At 37.5% G+C, this 21,093-nt stretch overlaps 1 protein-coding gene across 6 annotated transcripts in view; it reads right to left on the reverse strand.

Annotated features, from left to right (window-relative positions):
* The window catches only part of GCFC2 (GC-rich sequence DNA-binding factor 2), a 75,098-nt gene that overhangs the window by 39,540 nt on the left and 14,465 nt on the right, over positions 1-21,093 (reverse strand). For all 6 annotated transcript variants that reach the window (XM_028496852.2, XM_028496850.2, XM_007119319.4 and 3 more), the window contains 3 exons: positions 14,805-15,026; positions 13,801-13,901; positions 273-388 (listed from right to left, as the gene is read on the reverse strand). In XM_028496852.2, coding sequence (XP_028352653.1) covers positions 273-388; positions 13,801-13,901; positions 14,805-15,026 — 439 coding nt within the window. The remainder of the gene's footprint in view (positions 1-272; positions 389-13,800; positions 13,902-14,804; positions 15,027-21,093) is intronic.

The following is a 21,093-nucleotide window of genomic DNA, read 5'->3' on the forward strand; positions in this document are numbered from 1 at the left end:
TTTAACAATGCAGATAAATGCTAACAAAAATAGTAAGTGAAAAAAGCAGAACTTGATTTTATTGACTGTAACTATACAATATATATTATAAACACTAAAAGACATATAAAAAAAGGAAATCAGTTATGTTAATATGGTAACACAGGTGATGCTAATTTTTTCCTATAAATCTGTTTAATACTAATATTTAATAGTTAAAAAGATTATAGTGCTAATTTTTTTCACATTAAATGTCTATGACAAATGTAAATTTTAAAATTAATATTACTTACCTAGTATTTAGTTGCTTCTTTATAATTTCTAAATTTACTGGTGGAAATGAAATGGAAGCATCAAACTTCTTCACTGTTTGAGATTTACTGCTATGAGAAAGATCTATGTCTCGTCCCTAAAAATAATATGAAAATGTATATTGTTTTCAACATTCATTAGTCTTACAAATATTAATAGCATGAAAGCAGACTGGATTCACCAAGGTCTCACCAGCTCAAAATTCCATGCCTCTGACATTTTTTATGGTTGTAATAAAATGTTTTTAAAATTTGCACACAGTTTTAAAATTTAGAACTTTAAATTCACGTGCAAGAGGCAAATTACAAAATCTTTTTCACAAAAGCTTGGTTCTCAGTGTTTATATAGCTAGTTGTTTATGATCTAATATACTCTCAAAAAACCACATACTGGAGGCTCCAATCAAGGTGGCAGAATAGAAGGACATGGAGGTCACCTCCACCCACAAATACATGAAAAACACATCTCTGTGGAACAATTCTCACAGAATACGTACTGAACCTGGCAGATCTCAGAACCTAAAAGTGCAAGAAAGATCTCCACGTAATCGGGTAGAATGAAAGAAAAAAAAAAAAGGGAAGCAGGATAGGACCTGTGTCCCTGGGAGGGAGTCATGAAAGAGGAAAAGTTTCCCATACCTTGGAAGTCCCCTCAGGTGGGACAGAAAGGGAGCTTCAGAGGCTCAGAGGAGACAGCAGCAGCCAGTTTGCACAGAGAGACCATAACAGATGGTCTGGGCCACTGCCCTGCACTCCTCAGCCTGAGATGCACATCAGCTGGTGCACACGAGGGCTGGGTGCTGATACTCCAGCTTTAGAGGACAGACCCAGGGGGAGGACTGGGGTTGGCTGTGTGGAGACAGCAGGAAGGCGCTGGAGGGTGGTACAGTGACAACTGGTGGATATACATGGAAGAAGCCTGGGCCCGCCATAGAAGCGACGTGTCATTGTTAAGGGGGTGTGAGAAGGGAGGGGCGGTGCCTGCCATTAGCAGCCTCACACTTGGCATGCTCACAGAGGGAGTGGGGCTGCCGCTGAAACCCCACTGTTAATGTGCATGTAAGTGAAGGGAGGGGCGGGGCCATCATAGCAGCATCTTTCTCTATGGTCTCAGCTGGTTTGGCACCACCTCTACAACCTCTGGGTACACGCAAGTGCCAGGGGGTTGCCTACAAGTGGAGGCCGGGCTGAAATCCGAGTTGATTAACAGGGGTCACACAACTTAGGAAGCAGGGCTGAAATCTAAGCCATCTCCCCACGACTGTGTGATCTGCAGATTTACGCCACTGCCACTGGCTTTGTAAAAACTCAGCGACTGCATGACATCTGAATGGACAATGGGTGCTCCTGCAGCTCTGATGGGCCTGGCCTTAGCATCTGTGGGCTCTGTGGGCACACGCACATGCAGGCTGGGACAGGGTCTGGGTTGCTTCCATAGCTTCTATGGCGGGTCCAGGTGTGCAACTACTGCAGTCGTGGTACCTGACTTCAGTGGATTTGCACTGGTTGATTTGCGCTGGTGGCTTTGTAAACACAGGGCCTGAGGGACACCAGGAACTACTGCCTGCATTCCCAAAGTTGAGCAGGGGCCAAGGGCATGCCACCAACAGTATACTTTGTGAGCTTGCACAATGGGTTTCAGGTGACACCATGGAGTGCACTTCACAGTGGATAGCTCTGGTAGAGGAACACTCAGTGGCTCCTCTCTCAGTGGGAGTGCTCCAATTCCACCTATCTCACACCGCACATCAGAAACAGATCTGAGGGTTTCTACTCCAACAACTAGGGGGTAGACACTGCCGCCAACAGGGCTGTGACAACCACAGAACAAAGAGGAGGCTCCGCTCAACATTCAGTTCAGGCTCGAGTCACCACACACCAGTCACACCCCCTTTTAAGGTGATAACGGCCAGCACACACTGAGGAAAGAGGCAGCCATACTAAAAACAGCCCTCCCACCAAAAATATTAAACCCATGCAGGCTACACATGGATACACCCACATAAAAATAGCCCTCCAAGGCCACAGTAGTTAACTGTTTCTCCTAAACTCATAGAGTAAGAGAAATATAAGTAAAATGAAGAAGCATAACAACCACTCCCAATTAAAAGATCAAGAGAATTGCCCTGAAAGAACAGTGAAACAGACATCTTCATCTAATAGATACTGATTTCAAAAAGGAGACAGTGAAAATACTGAAGGAATTAAGAAAGGCTATAATTGAAATACATATTACTGTAAAAAGGAACTAGAAACTGTGTAAAGGAGCCAAGAAAAATTAGAAAACTCAGTTGCTCAGATGAAAGCTGAGCTAAAGGCAATAAACAGCAGACTGAACAATGCAGAACGAATGTGTTCTGAAAGACAAAATAATGTAAATCACCCAATCAGAACAGCAGACAGAAACCCAATATAAAAGAAATGAAAAGAATGGAAGTAATTTAAAAGATCTATGGGATAATATAAAGCTTGCCAGTGGTTAGAGGTCCCGCTCTGCCAACAATCAGCCTGGCAGTGGTCCTCGCTATGGAGAGTGCAGTGAGAGGATTGCAGCCTTCTCCCTGGGGCCCTCCAGGCCCTCTGGCCTCAGGCCGGAGGGTGAGCTGAGGGTTCAGGGACAGGCTGAGGGCTGTATCCTGCAGAGCTCCAGAGCCCTCGCCAGGGACACCCACTGGTGGGGCCCAGGCCTTGAAGCAGCCCCGAACATCTCCCCCATCCCCACCTCTGGGACTTAATGGCAGCAGCAGTCTCCATGGGTCACACACAGTCCGTGGAAGCCCCAGCAACTGGAGTACATGGACACTGCCGTTAAGGTAGGATACTTCCGCACTCCCGTGAAGCCGGGCACAGCCACATGCCTCCTTGCAGCTAACGAAGTCTGAGAAGAAGTGACATGTATAGCAACGAGGCCAAAGCACTGAGCTGCAGTACTTGACTCAAAGTCTTCTCTTCCCTGCTGCAAGGACCTCAGAGGTTCTGACTCCAGTCATGCTTGTGGAAAGTTCTATGCTCTCCTTCCTGCTCCTGCTGCCTCAACAATGTTGCTTCAATTAAAATTACTGTTCCTTGAAGAGTGGGTTCTGTCTCCTCCAGGCCCACAAGGGCCAGGGCAGGATGCAGGCTCCTCCCCAGCCCACAGCCCCAACCACACTTTGGGCAAAGACGACTTGCGCTACAGTTGCTTTTATGTACCAGGAGTGGTGATTTTTAGTATGGTCTGATGTTATCTCAACTTTACAATTTTCAATTAGTTCCAAGGGCTTTTTTTTAATCACTTCACTGGTTCCTGGACTAAAGATTTAGAAGGCAGTTTAGATTTAGTCCAGACATTTACGGTCTTAGGGATAATCGACTCTATAAATTGTGGAATAAACAGCTTATGCTCATAGAACTGTACAACACAAAGAGTGAACTGTAATATAAGCTATAGACTTTGGTTAATAATAATGTCTCAGTATTGGTTCATCAATTGTAACAAATGTACCACACTAATGCAAGATATTAATAATGGGAGAAACTGGGTGAAGAGGGAGAGGTAGGAATGCTGTCCATTATCTGCTTAATTTTTTGTGAACCTAAAACTTCTCTAAAAAAAAAGTCTATTAACTAAAAAATAATAATATGGGCAGGGTGAGTACATGAGGGCATCAATGAAACAAAATTAGCCAATAGTTGGCAATTTTTTAAGCTGAATGATGGTCCACAGAGGGGGATTCATTATATTATTATATGTCCACAATAAAAGTTTTAAAAATTTTAAATATAAAGCATGCCAATCTATGCATAATAGGAATTTCAGAAGCGGAAGAAAGAGACAAGGGGATCAAAAATGTATTTGAAGAAATTATGGCTGAAAACTTCCCAAACCTAAAGAAGGAAACAGATATCTAGGCACAGCAAGCACAGAGGGTTCCAAACAAGATGAACCCAAGCAGACCTACACCAAGACATATTATGATTAAAGTGGCAAAACTTAAAGATAAAGAGAAGATTTTAAATGCACCAAGAGAAAAAGGGTTAATTACAAGGGAACCCACATAAGGCTATTACCTGATTTCCCTATAGAAAACATTGCAGGCCAGAAGGGAGTAAAAAGAGTTAATTACAAGGGAACCACCATAAGGCTACTACCTGATTTTCCTATAGAAAACATTGCAGGACAGAAGGGAGTGGCAAGATATAGTCAAAGTCCTGAAAGGAAAAAATCTGCAACCTAGGATACTCTACTCAGCAAGATTATCATTTGGAATAGAAGGAGAGAGACAGAATTTCTCAGAAGAGCAAAAACTAAAAGAATAACAGCAATACTAAACCTATACTAAAAGAAATAATTAAAGGCCTTCTCTACATAGAAAAGAAGCAATAATCTATATAAAAGAGAAAATCAAAAATGGAAAGCAAATCACTTAAGCCAGTATACAGATTAAAGTAAAAAACAAAAACATTTTTGTGAAAGGGATGATAAGCAAAATGAACAGAAGAAGGATAAACATGAAGATGTAAAAGAGGGTATCAAAATCATAAAATGCCGGGTAGGAGAGTAAAAAAATGTAGATTTTAAAATTTTAGAATGTGTTTGAGCCTATATGACTATCAGTCTAAAGCAAGTAGATATAGTAATGGGTTAACATACTTGAAAACCATATGGGTTACCACAAATCCAAAAACATAGAACAGATTCACAAAAACCAAAAAGAAGAGAACAAGCATAATACAAAAGAAAATCATCAAACCACAAAAGGAAAAACAAAAAGAAAGGAACAAAGAAAAAATACAAAATCAACCGGAAAACAAGGTTAAAAATGGCAATAAATACATATCTATCTATAATTACCTTAAATGTCAATGGACTAAATACTGCAATCAAAAAATACAGAGTGGCAGATTGGATTAAAAAACAAGAGCCTACCATATGCTGTCTACAAGAGACCCATTTCAGAGTGAAGGACACAGACTGAAAGTGAGGGCATGGAAAAAGATATCTCATGCAAACAGAAATGACAAAAAAGCAGGGGTAGCACTACTCATATCAGGCAAAATGGACTTTAAAACAAAGGCCATAAAGAAAGATAAAGAACCGTTATATAATGATGAAAGGATCAATACAAGAGGAGGATATTACATTCGTCAACATATATGCACTCAATATAGGAGCACCCAAATACATAAAACAAATACTAACAGACATAAAGGGAAAAAGGGATGGGAGTACAATAATATTAGGAGACTTAAACACCCTACTCATATCAATGGACAGATCTTCTAGATAGAAAATCAATAACACAGCAGAGATCCTAAATGATACACTAGAGCATTTAGACTTAATTGATATTTTCAGGACATTATATCCAAAAAACCCAATACACAGTCTTTTCAAGTGCACATGGAACATTCTCTAGGGTTGACCACATACTGAGGCACAAAACAAGCCTCAACAAATTTAAGAGTATAGAAATTTTTTCAAGCAGGTTTTCTAACCACAACAGCATGAAGCTGAAATCAACCACAGAAAAAGAAACGAGAAAAAAAAAAAAGATTACATGGAAACTAAACAACATGCTACCAAAAAGACCAATGGGTCAACAATGAAATCAAAGAGGAAATTAAAAAATACCTTGAGACAAATGACAATGAAAATACAATCATACAAAAATCCATGGGCTACAGCACAGCAGTCCTTAGAGGGCAGTTCATTGTGATACAGGCCTCCCTCAAAGAACAACAAAAATCTCAAATAAAAACCTACCCTAACACCTAAAAGAATTAGAAAAAGAAGAACAAACAAAACCCAAAGTAAGCAGAAGGAAGGAAATAATAAGGACCAGAGAGGAAATGAAATAGGGATTAAAAAAACAATAGAAAGAAATAATAAAACCAAGAGCTGGTTCTTTAAAAGGATAAACCAGATTGACAAACCTCTAGACAGGCTTACCAAGAAGAAAAGAGAGGGGAATCAAATAAACAAAATGAGAAATGAAAGAGGAGAAATCACAACTGATACTGCAGAAATATAAAAAACCATAAGCGAATACTATGAACAATTATATGCCAACAAGTTGAACAACCTAGAAGAAATGGACAAGTTTCTAGAAACATCCCACCAAAATTGAATCAAGAAGAAATAGATACTTTGGACAGACCAATCACTAGAAGTGAAATAGAATCTGTAATAAAAAAAACTCCCTACAAACAAAAGTCCAGGGCCTGACGGCTTCACAGGTGAATCCTACCAAGCACACAAAAAAGGACTCATACTGATCCTTCTCAAACTCTTCCAAAAGAGTGAAGAGGAGGGAAAACTCCCAAAGACATTCTATGAAGCCATCATCACCCTGATACCAAAACCAGACAAAGACTACAAAAGAAGAAAATTACAGGCCAATACCTTTGATGATTATAGATGCAAAAATTCTCAATAAAATACTAGCAAACTGAATTCAACAACACATAAGAAAGATCATACACTATGACCAAGTTGGATTCATCCCAGGGTCACAAGGATGGTTCAAAATATGCAAATCAATCAGTGTGATACACCACACTGACACAGAAAAGACAAAAACTACATGATCATCTCAACAGATGCAGAAAAAGCATTAGACAAAATTCAACATTCATTCATGATAAAAACTTATACCAAACTGGGTATAGAGATAACATATTTCAACATAATAAAAACTATGACAAACCTACAGCCAATATAATACTCAATGGTGAAAAACTGAAAGCCTTCACACTAAAATCTAGATCAACACAAGGATGCTCACTCTCACCTCTTCTATTCAACATAGTACTGGAAGTCCTAGCCACAGCAATCAGACAAGAAAAAGAAATAAAAGAGATCCAAATTGGAAGGGAAGAGGTAAAACTGTCATTATATGACATGATATGTAGAAAACCCTAATGACCCACAGAAAAACTATCAGAACTGATAAACGAATTCACAAGGTAGCCAGATACAAGATTAACACACAGAAATTGGTTGCATTTCTTTACACTAACAACAAAATACCAGAAAGGGAAAGAAAAAAAACAATCCCTTTTAAAATCATATCAAAAAAGAAAATACTTAGGAATAAACCTCACCAAGGAGGTGAAAAACATATGCTGAGAAATATAAAACATTAATAAAGGAAATTGAAGATGATTTAAAGAAATGGGAGATATCCCATGCTCTTGGATTGGAAGAATTAATACTGTTAAAAAGGCCATGCTACCCAAAGCAATCTACAGATTTAATCTGATCCCTATCAAATTACCCATACCATTTTTCACTGAACTACAACAAATAATCCTAAAATTTATACAGAACCATAAAATACCCAGAATTGCCAAAGCAATCCTGAAGAAAACAAACAAAGCTGGAGGTATAACCCTCCCAAACTTCAGACAATCCTAGAAAGCCACAGTAATAAAAACAGCATGGTACTGGCACAAAAACAGACATATGGATCAATGGGAAAGAAGAGAGGGAACAGAAATAAACCCACACACCTATGGTCAATTAATCTTCAACAAAGGAGGCAAGAATATACAATGGAGGAAAGACAGTCTCTTCAGGAAGTGGTGTTGGGAAAGTTGGACAGCCACATGTAAATCAATGAAGTTAGAACATACCCTTACTCCATACACAAAAAAATAAACTCAAAATGGCTTACAGACTTAAATATAAGACATGACACCATAAAACTCTTAGAAGAGAACATAGGCAAAACATTCTCTGAAATAAATCATACCAATGTTTTCTTAGGTCAGTCTCCAAAAGCAATAGAAATAGAAGCAAAAATAAACAAGTTGGACCTAATCAAACTTATAAGCTTTTGCACAGCAAAGGAAACCATAAACAAAATGAAAAGACAACCTACAGACTGGAAGAAAATATTTGCAAATGATGTAACCGACGGGGGCTTAATTTCCAAAATCTACAAACAGCTCACACAACTCAGTAACAAAAAAAACCAACCCAATAGAAAAATGGGCAGAAGACCTAAATAGAAATTTCTCTAAAAAGACATACAGATGTCCAACAGGCACATGAAAAGATGTTGAATACTGATAATTATTAGAAAAATGCAAAACAAAATTACAATGAGGTATCACCTCACACCAGTCAGAATGGCCATCATTAAAAAGTATACAAATAACAAATGCTGGAGAGGGTATGGAGAAAAGGGAACCCTCCTACACTGTTGTTGGGAATGCTAATTGGTGAAGCCACTGTGGAAAACAGTATGGAGGTTTCTCATAAAACTAAAAATAGAGTTGCCATATGATCTTGCAATCCCACTCCTGGGCATACATCCAGAGAAAACTATAATTCAAAAAGATACATGCACCCCAATGTTCACTGCAACACTATTTGCAATAGCCAAGACATGGAAACAACCTAAATGTCCATTGAAGATGAATGGATAAAGATGATGTGGTTCATATATACAATGGAATACTAGAATACTACTCAACCATAAAAAGGAATGAAATAATGCCATTTGCAGCAACATGGATGGCCCTAGATATTATCACACTAAGTGAAGTAAGTCAGAAAGAGAAAGACAAATACCATATGATACCACTTATATGTGGAGTCTAAAATATGACAGAAATGAACTTATCTACAAAACAGAAACACACTCACAGACATAGAGAACAGACTTGTGGTTGCCAAGGGGGAGTGGGGGAGGGATAGATTGGGAGTTTGGGATTAGCAGATGGAAACTATTATATACAGAATGGATAATCAACAGGGTCCTACTCCATAGCCCAGGGAACTCTATTCAATATCCTGTGATAAATCGTAATGGAAAAGAATATGAAAAAGAATATATATATATGTATAACTGAATCATTTTCCTGTACAGTAGAAATTAACACAATATTGTAAATAAACTATACTTCAGTAAAATAAATTAAAACAACAACAAACCAAATACCTGTTTTTCATGATAGATGTTGCCACCTAACTCTAGTCTAATGAAAGGAAAGTAAATGGAAGTCTGCTGGTGAGTTTCTAGGTAAAGCTTTTAATTTTCTTTAAGCCACCATTATTTGGGTTTTCTGTTACTTGCAGAGGAATGCATTCCTAGCTAATACATGTTGTAACTCAGTACATTTCATATTACTGTCCTCTGGCTCATCATAACTCACTCATCACCATCATGCTTAGAATGTTGAAAAGGTTCTGAAGAACCTGTTTTAGAAAAGGAAATGTGAAGGAGTGGACCAGATAATTAGTCAACTCAATGGCTTAACTATACTTTTTATATTTTCCATGAGACTCCATCATTTCTCATATCAATTCTTACCAAGTCTCCTATCCAGTTCGAATCATACCTACAAATTCCCAAATTAACCAGACCTTTTCAAACTTCATGTCTTCACCCCTGATATCCTCTTTTGCTTCAAATCCCTTACATCATAAACATCTTTCAAAGACTCATTCAAATTTGACCATTTTCTTACAGGCTTTTCCAAACCTTCCCATCTACCCTCTCGCCTGTAAAACTGACCACTCACTTGTTCCTTTGTGCTATTTCAGAACCCTGTACAGAATTCTGTCACAGAACCTTGTAAGATTTTACTATAATCATTTTGTTTAGCTGTCTCTCCCCTGCAAAGATTGTACATTCTTTTGTCTACCACTGTTAAGTAGTTATAGAGGCTACACGGTGATCCCCAAAAGATATGCCCAGGTTCTAAAATACCAAACCTGTGAATGAATACTACCTTATATGGCAAAAGATGTGATTAAGTTCAGGTTCTGGAGAATAGGAGCTTATCCTGGATTATCTAAATGAGTCCTAACTGTAATTACATGTAGCCTCATAGAAGAGAAGGAGAGAGAGTTTGGGATGCAAAAAGAGGAGGTAATGTGAAGATGGAGTAGAGAGATACAGCTATATGCCAAGGAATGCCAACAGCCACCAGAAGCTAAAATAGTTAAGGAACAGATTATCCTCTAGAGCTTTTTGGAAGGAGTGTAGCCATATCAACACCTTGATTTTGGACTTCTGGCCTCCCAAAGTGTGAGAAAATAGAATTTGGTTGTTTCAAGTCATTCAGTTTGTAGTAATTTGTTAGAGCAGTCACAGGAAACGAATACAGTGCCATGCTGTAAATCTTTAATAAAGAAATCAGTAAATGCACCCACATCAGTAATAAAAATGCAAATCAAATAAACTTGATATTCCATTTTCACCAAGTGAACTTATACCTAAAGCTGGCAAGATTATGGCAAAACATTCCCATAATAACAGTGGCATTACAGAGTGATCTAAATTTTCTCTAGAAGACAATAGAGAAAAATATAATAAGTGCCATAAAAATGTTCATCTTCTTTATTAGTAATACCACTCTTGGCCATTACCTTAAGAGAAAAGTTCAAAAAACACACATCTGAACAAAAGAAAGAAAAAAAAAAAGGAAGGAAAAAAAACCAAGCAAATATTTACCAGTTCTTCCTAACAGCAAAAAAATTCAGATTGCAAATAACTAAAAAAAAAAAGGCTCAAAGACTTCTAAACTGCAACTGAAGGCTTACTTTTACTTAGCTTTTTAGTTTTAATAACATGAAGATCATACAATACTTTCTTGCTTAAAAGAGTAAAAAATCTTTCAAAGCACTCTTATTAAAAAGATTAGGGCTTCCCTGGTGGCGCAGGGAAGTTGAGAGTCCGCCTGCCGATGCAAGGGACACGGGTTCGTGCCCCGGTCCGGGAAGATCCCACATGCCGCGGAGCAGCTGGGCCCGTGAGCCATGGCCGCTGAGCCTGCGTGTCCGGAGCCTGCGCTCCACAATGGGAGAGGCCACAACAGTGAGAGGCCCACGTACCGCAAAAAAAAAAAAAAAAAAAGATTAAAAATAAAACTTTCATTTGTTATACAATTTATAAGCACTTTGACTTAGATTAGATCATTATTACTTTGAGCCTTACAGCCACCTACTCAGGTAGGTAACATTATCATTCCCACTTTATTATTCCCACTTTATTGATGAGAAAACTGAGATTTAGAAAAATGAAATTATTTTCTCAAAGTCATACAAATAATTATTGAGTTCTCACAATATTAGGCACTATGGGATATAACACTGAAAAAAGTAGTTAATAATTCTTGACTTCAGGGAGAGTGTATTTTAGTGGTAGAGCCACAACCCAAATCTAGCACTTTCCACCCCAAGTATAGTACTTTTTTTTGTTTGTTAGTTTTGTTTTAACCCTCACTATTTATTTGTTTGAACTTCACATTTAGGCATCTACCATATAACTGTAAAATTAAAAGTAAAAAAGATGGTTCCCTCAAGGGACTTACAATATGTAGAAAGTATTTATAATCTAGTGGGAAAAGAACATAATGTACATGGTATAGTGGGTTGAATGATGGCCTCCCAAAGATAGGTCTATATCCTAACCCCTGGAACCTCTGAATATGACCTTATTTGGAGAAAGGGTCTTTGTGGTTATAATTAAGTGAAAAATCTCAAGATGAGATCATCCTGGATTATCCAAGTAGGCCCTAAACCCAATGACAAGTATCCTTATAAGAGACACACAAAGTAGAGGCATAGAGAAGGCCACGTGAAGAAGGAGGTAGAGATAGAAGTTACGTGGTCACAAAGCAAGGAATACCTGGAGCTACCAGAACTTACAAAAAGCAAGAAAGAATTCTCTGCTGGGAAATTCAATGCAATCCCTACCAAAATACCAGTGAAATATTTCATGGAACTAGAACAAATAATCTTGACATTTATATGGAACTACAAAAGACCCTGAAATAGCCAAAGCAATCTTGAGAAAGAACAAAGCTAGAGATATCAAGCTCCCTGATTTCACACTATATATTTCAAACTATATTGTAATCAAAACAGTATGTTACTGTCACAAAAACAGACACATAGATCAATGGAACAGAATAGAGAGCCCAGATACAAACCCATACTTATATGGTCAATTAATCTACAACAAAAGCGACAAGGCTATACAATGGGGGAAAAGATAGTCCCTTCAATAAATGGTGCTGGGAAAACTGGACAGCTACATGCAAAAGAATGAAACTGGACCACTTTCTTATATCATATACAAAACTCATTTTTGAAACCATAAAACTAAAAGAAAACATAGGTAGTATGCTCTTTAACATGAGTCTCAGCAATATTTTTTGGATATGTCTTCTCAGGCAAGGGCAATAAAAGCAAAGATAATCAAATCAGACTACAAATTGAAAACCTTCTGCACATGCAAAGGAAACCATCAATAAAACAAAAAGGCACTCTACTGAATGGGAGGAGGTATCTGCAAGTGATATATCTGATAAATTGTTAATATTCAAATTATATAAAGAACTCATACACCCCAATATCAAAAAAACAATCTGATCAAAAAATACACAGAGGATCTGAAAAGACATTTCTTCAAAGAAGATTTACAAATGGCCAACAGAAACATGAAAAGATGCTCAACATCACTAATCATCAGGGAAATGCAAATCAATACCAAAATAAGATAACTCACACCTATTAGAATGGTTATTATCAAAAAGACAACAAACAACAAGGGTTGGCAAGGATGTGGAGAAAAGGGTACCCTTGTGCATTGTTGGTGGGAATGTAAATTGGTGCAGCCACCATGGAAAACGCATGGAGATTCCTCAAAATATTAAAAATAGAACCACCATATGATCCTGAAATTCCACTCTGGGTAATTACCTGAAGAAAACGAAAATGTTAATTTGAAAAGTTATATGCAACCGTATGCTCATTGCAGCATTATTCACAATTGCCAAGATATGGAAGCAACTTAAGTGTCCACTGATATACAAATAGATAAAGAATATGTGGTATATATACACAATTGAATATTATTCAGCCATAAAAAAGAATGAAATCAGGCCATTTGCAACAACATGGATGGACATAGAGGGTATTATGCTAAGTGTAACAAGACAGAAAGACAATCTCTTTGATCTCACTTATATGTGGAATCTAAAAATGAAACAAACAAAACATAAACAGACAATATAGACACAAAGAACAAACTGGTGGTTGCCTGAGGGGAGGTGGATGGGGGTAGGGTGAAATAAGTGAAGGGGATTAAGAGGTACAAACTTCCAGTTATAAAATAAATAAGTCACAGGGATATGATATACAGCATAAAGAACATAGTCAATTACACTGTAATAATTTTGCATGGTGAAAGATTATTACTAGACTTATGGTGATTTATTTCATAATGTATCTAAAAGTCAATCACTATCTTGTACACCTGAAACTAACATAATACTGTTATGTCAACTCTACTTCAATTAAAAAAAGAAAAAGGGGGGAAAAAAAGGAAAAAAAAAAGAATTCTTTCCTAGGGCCTTCAAAAGGAGCACAGCCCTGCCAACACCTTGAATTGAGACTTCTAGCCTCAACAACTGTGAAAGAATAAATGTCTGTTGTTTTAGCCATCAAGTTTGTGGTAATTTGTTACAGTAGCCACAGGAAACTAATACATATGGCATAAAAGATTATTACCTTTGTGATTTTAACTGCTTTTCTCATCTGCTGCTGTTCCCAAATATCTTGATATTTTTTATCTTCTTCACTATCTTCACTTGTTTCTTCATTTCTGGTTGCTTGAAAAAAAAAGTTCAAGTATAAATATTCCATATTTTTCCATTCTAATAGCAGCAGCAATTAGCAATTGGGGAGCTTACAAATGGCTTAGCAGCTCTTTATATGTGTTAACCTTTTCTTCACAATTCATAATCCACTCTCTCTTTATAAAAAAAGAAACTCAGATATCAGGATGTTACATAACACAGTCCTCTATCTAAGGACTGTGTTGAACCTAGGACCTGAATCAAGCAATCTGACTTCAGAATCTGCATTTATCACCAAACTGTCTCACTCAAAACATGATGGTCTCACATATGAAAAAGGCTGGAAAATATGCAACATTTGGTTTTATCAGAGATTCTCAATTCTACCTGAGAATCTAAACATGCAAAAATAATTTCTGGGTTAATAGGAACCAAAAGTCTCATTCTGAAATAGTATTATTTGAAATGACAAAAACTTGGTAAAACATTATTGTTTATAAATGAGAAATGTGAAAATAGTTCTTTGAAACCTAAGGATTATTGGTTGAGGAAAACTTTTTACTAGAGCAGGGAAGATTTTAACACATGACACCAAAATCCTACCGATGTTTCCATGTTAAAAAAAAATCTTATAAAGGTGACAACGAAAGTTTTCAATATCAAAAATAAGAAACTCTACAAATTTTTTAACCTGTCAAGAAAGATTAAGTGGAGATCGGATAACAGTAAACATTATTATTGCATGTATCCTTTGATAACATTTTGATACAAATGTATTTTAGAAGCCATGATGTCAGTAAGTAAATTGGTATTAAAAAAATAACCTTTAGAATAGGAGATATTACATTATGTTTTCATGGATATTTTTATCATAATATTATATTCTAATGAAAAATGCCTTAATGTTCATTTATTATAAATAAATTAAATATGTACCTGTTTTTTCAGCCATCTTTTGTCTAAGTGTTTGAGGCTTCGTGGTAAATGGTATTATATTTTCATGATCATCAGTCTCACTCTCAGGATATTCAGTGTTTTTCTTCATACCAGAGATGGTGAAGGCATGTTTTACATCCAAAGATATATAGTCCTCTTGGGCCCTGGCCAATTCACGTTTTCGGTAGGCTGCCTGAATAAAAGCTGCATCAGGGATATTTACTGAAAGAAACAAAGAGTAGGACATTGAAAACAAAATACCAACAGAAAGAAATATTCCTCATATTTAAAAGAAAAGAGCACCGTTTTTCCAATTTTTTCACTATTTTGATATGAATAATGACTCAAAATCTGTATCAATAGAAGATAATTATTTTGATAGAGATTAAATATAAATTAAAGAAATGAAACACATCTAGAAGTATCAGAAAATATTGAAACGACTCCAATTTATCTTTTATCTCTCTTCTTCATCAGGTGTTGTTGCTGACTTTTTGTTGAGGGCTAACTACTTCTCATTTCCAGATGCCCTGAAATTATCAGGGTAGGGATGTGGAGAGGGCTGAGCATGGAGTTACTCTTGGAGCATGGAGGGTAGAACAATAAGTGGTAGAGCAGTCTGCCTTATAAAGTAATAGGGACATTCTACTATGACCTACCCCTCGCCTTTGGGCATCCAGGCACATACGGAGTGAGAAACAGACTAAAACCCAGGACACATTCAAATCAGCCTCCAAGGTCCTGTGGTGATTCTCACATGAATAAACATAAGTTAAAAAGTATAAAAGAAATAATCAGGTAATTTACCAGGTTTAAAATATTTAAGGGACAACATCTTTTAATAGAGCCTTGTTTTATTTTTTCTTCATTTTATTCAGTACAAACTTCATTAATATAGACTCTTCTAACTCAAAACAAGTTTCTTCATGCATGATCTAAGCTGAAATTTATCTTTACACTCTGGAAACAAATGGTTTCTTAAGCAAAATACTAAAGTAAACAAAACAGCAAGAGAAATCATTGTTCCAAGCACTTCAAGATATTAATTAGGGATACCAAGTCACTGAGTAAAGTTTTCTAACCTTTCCAACAAATTGGTCCAAATCCTTTGAGAAATAAATAGAAAAGACGCTGTATGCCAGGAGATACACAAATACTCTGATTTTTTAAAGAGATAGAGAGATTTCAGAAATTACAGATCAATATACTTGACACCAGAACTAAGGAAAACAAGTAGTGCTTGAATTAATTATGAAGCAGTAAGTGATGAGCACTAGAAAGCAACATATGCTCATTAAAAATAAGGAATATCAAATAAATGATTTACTTTTTATAGACCAGAATTTCTTGTAGAATAGTACCAGGAAAATGATGCAGGTAACGTGTCTCTTCATCCTCCCAAAACACTCAGGATAATGGCAGCATTTCTTGACCCTGGCTATATGCATTAGAATCACCTGGGAAGGTTGATAATCTGATAACTAGGCTCCCATCCAAAACACAGGATCTAAATGCAGTTGATCTGAGGTGGAGTTGAGCAGCAGTATAGCAGTATAGTTGAGCAGTTTTTATAGACCCCTAGGGGATTTTAATGGGTCGCCAGAGTTAAGATGATACACTTAGGTTCAAATATTCAAGTGTATGAATACAGAAACAGAAATACTTGAAGCAATTCACCATCAAGTGATTTGGTGGGGTTTAATTAATAAATCACAAGCAATGGACTCACTAGTGAGATACTAGTGTTACATAAAGCTAATCCTCTCTCAAACTACAATAAAGAAATATAAGTTCAAGGAAGAGAAGAGTATTCTATCCTGTCCTGTCTATATCTAACACCTAGCTCAAGGGTTCCCACATAGCAGATGTTGGTCAGACATGAGATGAATTAATAATGTAGCATATTGCTTGATAATAATAAAAACATCATGTTTTTGTAGATTTATAACTCATAAATAATTTTCACATACATCATCCTATCTGAAGAGTAGAGGTTACGAGGGCGATCAAGATGGCAGAGTAGGAGTTCACCTCTCCCCACGAACACATCAAAAATACATCTACATGTGGAACAATTCTCATAGTAAACCAACTGGAAACAGGCAGATCTCCCACATAACCAAAGCTGCAAGAAGGATCTCCATGTACTGGGTAGGACAGGAAAAAAAGCGACAGGACCTGTGCCCCTGGGAGAGATCTGTAAAGGAGAGAAGGTCCACACGGGCAGACCCTTGCCTGGGGAGCCCCCTGCCAGTTGGGAAATCTGCTGGGACAGACAGAGGGGCTGGGGAAGCCTAGACTATACTTGTGAGGAGTGCAGGCATGCTGGCTTCCTAACAATCAGGATGGAAAGGGACCAGTGCTGGTGGCTGATGCCTTGCTGCACTTCCCAATCCGAAGCATGCACCAAGTGGGACCACAAACACGTTAAGTGCTGAATCTTGGGCAGACAGGATGTGGGAGAGGACTCCATTTACCTGTGTGGAGACAGTGGAGACAGCCCTGACAACCTGGGGTGTGGTCCAGGCTGAACCATGAAGCCCACTGTCAACGTACACAGGGAGGGGTGGGTCCAGCTGTGGCACACTTTGTCAGTGATCACACCAGGTGGTATCACAGAAATGCAAAGTGGCTGGGCATTGAGGTTCAGTGGAAAGGCCCTGGGCAGCAGCATGCAGTGGTTCATTTCCCGGTGGGAGTGCTCCAGCCCTGCCCACTCCATACCTCAGCTTGGAGCTGGAATTGGGGTAGACAGGTCCTGGGAGAGGTGTGCCACAGAGGCAGCCCAGGTCCCAGGCAGCAGCACAACCACCTTGATCCTGCAGCCACAGCGCCCCAGCCTCCAGCCACAGCCCATTCCATAAAAGTGCCTACCACTAGGTCTGGAGTGAACACAACAGAGAAAGGGACACAACATTGCACTGAGTCTGAGAGGAACTGCAGATGCCTGCCTAGGTGGCGCATGGGTTCAATGTGACCATACAGGACCCACCTGCACCAACAGTCGCCTCCTTTGGGGCAGGGCACGCACTCAAGGGCAATGAAGTCTCATCAAACACAAACTTCAGGGCTTCTACTCCAACAGTTGTGGAGCAGACCCCACCCCCAACAGAGCTGTGATAGCCTCAGAGCAAAGAGGAGGTCCTGCCCACCATATAGCCCAGGTTCTAGATGCTTCAACACCAATCACACACCCTATCAAGGGGTTAATGGCCAGGAAATGCTAAGGAAAGACATGGCTGACACCCACACCAAAACCAGCCCACACACCAAAAATATTTGACTCACAGAGTCTACACAGGGATGCTCCCCCATAAAAACACCCCTTCAAGACCACAGTAGATAAATGTTTCTCTTAAATTCACAGAGAGAGAGAAAGTTAAGCAAAATGAAAAAGCAGAGGAACTACTCTTAATTAAAAGAACAAGAGAAATCCCCTGAAAGAACAAATAATTTCTGAAACAAACCTCACCAGTCTACTAGACCTTGAGTTCAAAGAGAAGGTAATAAAAATGCTAAAGGAATTAAGAAAGATTATCAATAGAAATGCAAAGCACTGTAACAAGGAACTAGAAACTATGAAGATGACCCAAATCAAAATTAGACAACTCAACTGCTGAGATAAAAACCAATCTAGAAGCAATGAATAGCAAACTAAATAACACAGAACATGTAACTGATCTAGAAGACAGAATAATGGAAATCATTCAATCAGAACAGCAGACAGAAACACAAATGAACAGAATATGAAGATAACATATAAGAACTATGTGATAATATAAAGCATGCCAAACTATGCATAATAGAGGTTCCATAAGGAGAAGAGAGAAAAATGGGGATTGAAAATATATTTGAAGAAATTATGGCTGAAAACATCCCAAACCTTGAAGAAGAAAACAGATATCCAGGCACAGGAAGCACAGAGGGTCCCAAACAAGATGAACCCAAAGTGACCCACACAAAGATACATCATAATTAAAATGGCAAAAGTTAAAGAGAGGATTCTAAAACTAGCAAGAGAAAAACAAAGAGTTAATTACAAGGGAACCACCATAAGGCTATCAATTGATTTCTCTGCAGAAACTCTGCAGGCCAGAAGGGAGTGGCATGATATATTCAAAGTCCTGAAAGGGAAAACCCTGCAACCTAGGACATTCTACCCAGCAAGATTATCATTTAGAATAGAAGGAGAGAGAAAGAATTTCTCAGACAAGCAAAAACTAAAAGAATTCAGTATTACTAAATCTACTTTAGAAGAAATATTGAAAGGTCTTCTCTAAATAAAAGAGAAACAAGAATCTATAGGTAAGGGAAAATCACAATGGGAAAGCCAATATATAAAAGGATTGAAGACCACTTAAATAAGCTAGTACATAGATTAAAAAACAATAATTAAAAATATTTTTGTAAAAGCAATTATAACTACAATGAACAGCAAAAGAACAAGCATGAAAATGTAAAATATGACATCAAAATTTAAAAATGTGAGAGAGGGGGACTCTAAAGATGTAGTTTTTTTTTACAATGTGTTTGAACTTATGTGACTATCACTTTAAAGCAAGTACAGTTATGGGTCAACATACTTGAACCCCATGGTAACCACAAATTTAAAACATACAATCGATTCACAAAAACCAAAAAGAAAGGAACTCAAGCATAATATAAAAGAAAACCATCAAACTACAAAAGGAAAAACAAAAAAAGAAACAGAAAAGAACTACAAAAATAACTGGAAAACAAGGTTTAAGATGGCAACCAATACATACCTATCAATAATTACTTTCAATGTCAATGGACTATATGCTCTGATTAAAAGACACAGAGGGGCAGGTTGCATAAGAAAACAAGAAGCCATAATATGATGCCTACCAGAGACTCACATCAGGGTGGAAGACACACACAGATACAAAATGAGGGGATGGAAAAAGATATTCCATGCAAATGGAAACGACGAGAAAGTGGTAGTAGCAATACTCATATCAGACAAAACAGACTTTAAAACAAAGGCCATAAAGACAAAGAACATTATATAATGAAAAAGGGATCAATACAAGAAGAGGGTATTACACTCATTAACATATATGTACCCAATATAGGAGCACCTAAGTATATAAAGCAAATACTAACAGACACTAAGGGAGAAATTGACAGGAATACAGTAATAGAGGGAGACTTTAATACCCCACTGACATCAATGGACAGACCTTCCAGACAGCAAATCAATAAGGCAACAGAGGACCTAAATGACACAACAGACCAGTTGGACTTAATTGATTTCTACAGGACACTACAGCCAAAAAAAGCAGAATACACATTCTTTTCAAGTGAACATGGAACATTCAGTAGGGTTAACCACATACTGGGGCACAAAACAAGCCTCAAAAATTTTAAGAGTATAGAAAGTATTTTAAGCATTTCTGACCATACTGGTAGGAAAGTAGAAATCAACCAAAGACAGAAAAATGGGAAAAGAACAAACACATGGAGACTAAACAACACAGTAATAAAAAACCAATGCATCAACAATGAAATAAAAGAAGTCAGAAAATACCTCAAGACAAATGACAATGAAAACACAACCATATAAAATCTATGGAATACAGCAAAGCAGTTCTAGGAGGAAAGTTGATAGTGATACAATCCTTCCTCAAGAAACAAGAAAATTCTCAAATAAACAACCTAACCTACCACTTAAAGGAATCAGAAAAAGAACAAACAAAACCCAAAGTCAGCAGAAGGAAGGAAATAATAAAGATCGGAGAGAACATAAATAAAACAGAGATCAAAAAAAATAGAAAAGATCAATAAAACCAAGAGCTGGTTTTTTTAAAAGATAAACAAAATCGACAAACCTCTAGCCAGGCTCACCAAGAGGAAAAGAGAGAGGAACCAAATAAATAAAATAAGAAATGGAAGAGGAGAAATAACACTGATAGCACAAAAATACAAAAAATCATGAGAATACTATGAACAATTATATGCCAACAAATTGGACAACCAAGAAGGAATGAACAAGTTTCTAGAAACATACAGTCTGCCAAAACTGAATCAAGAAGATACACATACTTTGAACAGACTGATCACTAGAAGTGAAATAGAACTGGTAATAAAAACACTCCCTACAAACAAAAGCCCAGGACCTGATGGCTTCACAGGGGAATTCTACCAAAACACACAATGAGGAACTTATACTTATCCTTCTCAAACTCTTCCAAAAGACTGAAGACGAGGGAACACTCCCAAATTCATTCTATGAAGCCACCATCACCCTGTTACCAAAACCAGACAA

Source organism: Physeter macrocephalus, chromosome 12 (assembly GCF_002837175.3).
Source record: "Physeter macrocephalus isolate SW-GA chromosome 12, ASM283717v5, whole genome shotgun sequence".
NCBI classification, from domain to species: Eukaryota; Metazoa; Chordata; class Mammalia; order Artiodactyla; family Physeteridae; genus Physeter; species Physeter macrocephalus.